Consider the following 2,299-nt stretch of genomic DNA (forward strand, 5'->3'; position numbering starts at 1 on the left):
CTTCTGGGCTCTCTAATTAAATAATTTAACAAACGATTTTATCTAACGTACGCTTTAAAGCTTTCAACTTAGGTCGAAGGATTGAACATTGATTTCACCCTTGCGTGAGAATTTACCTGGTGTGAATCTCGATGTGGAGGGCAATTATTCAACTTAATTATTCAAATTTTGATTCCCCGTTATTCCTGTACGGATATAGACACATTAGGTATTCTGAATTTTTACCAGAACCTGTGATAAGATATACCTACAATACTAAACATATCTCGGTCGAATGCACTCTATCTTATAAACTGCAGAAGTTTCCTTCAAGATTTCTTAGGGAAATGGATATATTTGAAACTCGATATTTCAAGATTAACAAATTAGCACTTTCATTTATTGGACAATGGTGTTACCAGGGAGGCTTAACAAAACGAACAGCACGAACTTTAATTTTCTTATCACTTACGACTCCTTTAATTCCTCAGGTATACTGCTCTAATATGTTCTAGAATAATTATATGGCAAAAAAAAAGTAAAATCGTAGTAAACGACCCGTTATCAGCGTTTTGACATTTTCCTGAGATCTGATTTGCATTAGTATTGCTAATTATTTTAATAGATTTTCTCCTTATATCAGGCATTTTTTCATACATTTAGATAAATAATTTCAATTTATTATTATTATTACTGTTATCATTGTAGTTTAATTTATCATATTTATTTTAATATTATCATTTTCAACAAGTCATTTTTTGTAAATTCGAACCATTTAGCTAACTAAAATCCATAGTTTTGATACAAAATTTGAAAGAAATTTGGGACATCAACTAAAACTGTTGCTAAATTTGCATAAATTGCTCATTTAAAAACCTCAAATGACGTCACATCAGAAAACTGTCATATACTTGGATGTAAATTCAAATTGTTATAATGACTAGCCAAGAGGTTAGCGTTATTTCGTTTCTGAATATAATTTTAATTTTCGAATATTCGCCCAACGTGAGATATGATAAATCGTGTTTTATCATTTAATTAAACATTACTTTTTAATCATTAATATCTATTTAAAGAAAAAGTAGTTTTCGTATTTTGAATAACAGAATATAAACTACAGCTAATAAACAAATTTCCAATCTTATGCCTATAAAAATCTTGTCATTGATCTTTTTATTGAGAAGTGAAAGGTTCCAGGCATATTTCTGTGACAAAATGCAGAGTTTCACTATTTTTTAGTGAGTAGCATAAATCTTTATTTGTAAAATTATTTAAAAATGTCCTGTCAATTATTCTTTGCTTTAATACTTTGCAGATTGGCAAGAATTATTATTAACTAAACAGTTTTAATGAAAATATATACATCTTAGGTATTATTTAATAAATATACACAATTTTCTCTACTTTTAAATTTATTTACATAATATGATTTTTTTATTCACATACGTTTATTTGTCTATCTAATATTATACTGCGCACTAAAAATACCTTGACGATGTATAGGAAATAAATAGGTTATTTGGTTATTGGTTTTCGTCGTCATTTTAGGCAAACTTTATTTTCGTTGCCTATCACCGTGCCCAGGCCTGAACTCATCTAGACCGTCAAGTCTGGAAGCTGGCCTGTTTCAGGACTGGCGCTGATCAGCGAGCATTCTTTTCAATGAAATATGCTTATAGTCAAAAGTTATTTTTTTGCAAGTCATTAAAAAAATAAAGTTTCTCTCGGACACCTTGCTAGTTTTTGTCGATCAAGAGTCAAGAACTGTCAGCCAAACTGTCGAATAGACGGTCTAGCCTGGTGCTAGCCAGGAAAAATGTTACGCTTTTGACCAGGCCCAGGGCAGAAATGGCAGTGCCCGAGAAAAAATGTTTCCATTTGTTTATGTCTTGAGTTCGTCTCCAAGACACTGATGTCTGGCTGCGTCTCAAAACTTAGTCGAGACATAAGCTTTCGTCTTACTTTTATGGCCACGACAGGTAAAACGGCGTTCATTTGTCTCAAGTCGAGCCTTGTCTTGGCTAAGACGACGTTTACTTGACTCAAGACGAGCCTTGTCTTGGCTGAGATTATCGAACCCTTTTTGGCTCATAAATGATATTAAAATTGATGCATGAAAAATTTGTAATTATTAAATTAGTTATTTTTAATTTCAAAATTCAGAATCGGTGGGTCTGAACGAGTATAACCCTTGAAAGTTTTCTTCAAAAAAATAAAAATTGTAACGTTCTAGAAGGATCTACACAGCCGTTAGAAATACTTAAAAACAAACAACATTTTCGGTATCATCGTCAAACTAGTATAATACAAATAACAATCC

General features: G+C 31.5%; 1 protein-coding gene across 2 annotated transcripts in view; it reads left to right on the top strand.

Annotated features, from left to right (window-relative positions):
- Window positions 1–283: 283 nt before the first annotated feature.
- LOC117180176 (odorant receptor 13a-like) overlaps window positions 284–2,299 on the top strand; it is an 8,652-nt gene continuing 6,636 nt past the window's right edge. For both annotated transcript variants that reach the window (XM_033372537.1, XM_033372535.1), the window contains exon 1: window positions 284–470. In XM_033372537.1, coding sequence (XP_033228428.1) covers window positions 327–470 — 144 coding nt within the window. In that variant the 5' untranslated portion in view covers window positions 284–326. The remainder of the gene's footprint in view (window positions 471–2,299) is intronic.

The sequence above is a fragment of the Belonocnema kinseyi genome, chromosome 9, assembly GCF_010883055.1.
Source record: "Belonocnema kinseyi isolate 2016_QV_RU_SX_M_011 chromosome 9, B_treatae_v1, whole genome shotgun sequence".
Classification (NCBI taxonomy): Eukaryota; Metazoa; Arthropoda; class Insecta; order Hymenoptera; family Cynipidae; genus Belonocnema; species Belonocnema kinseyi.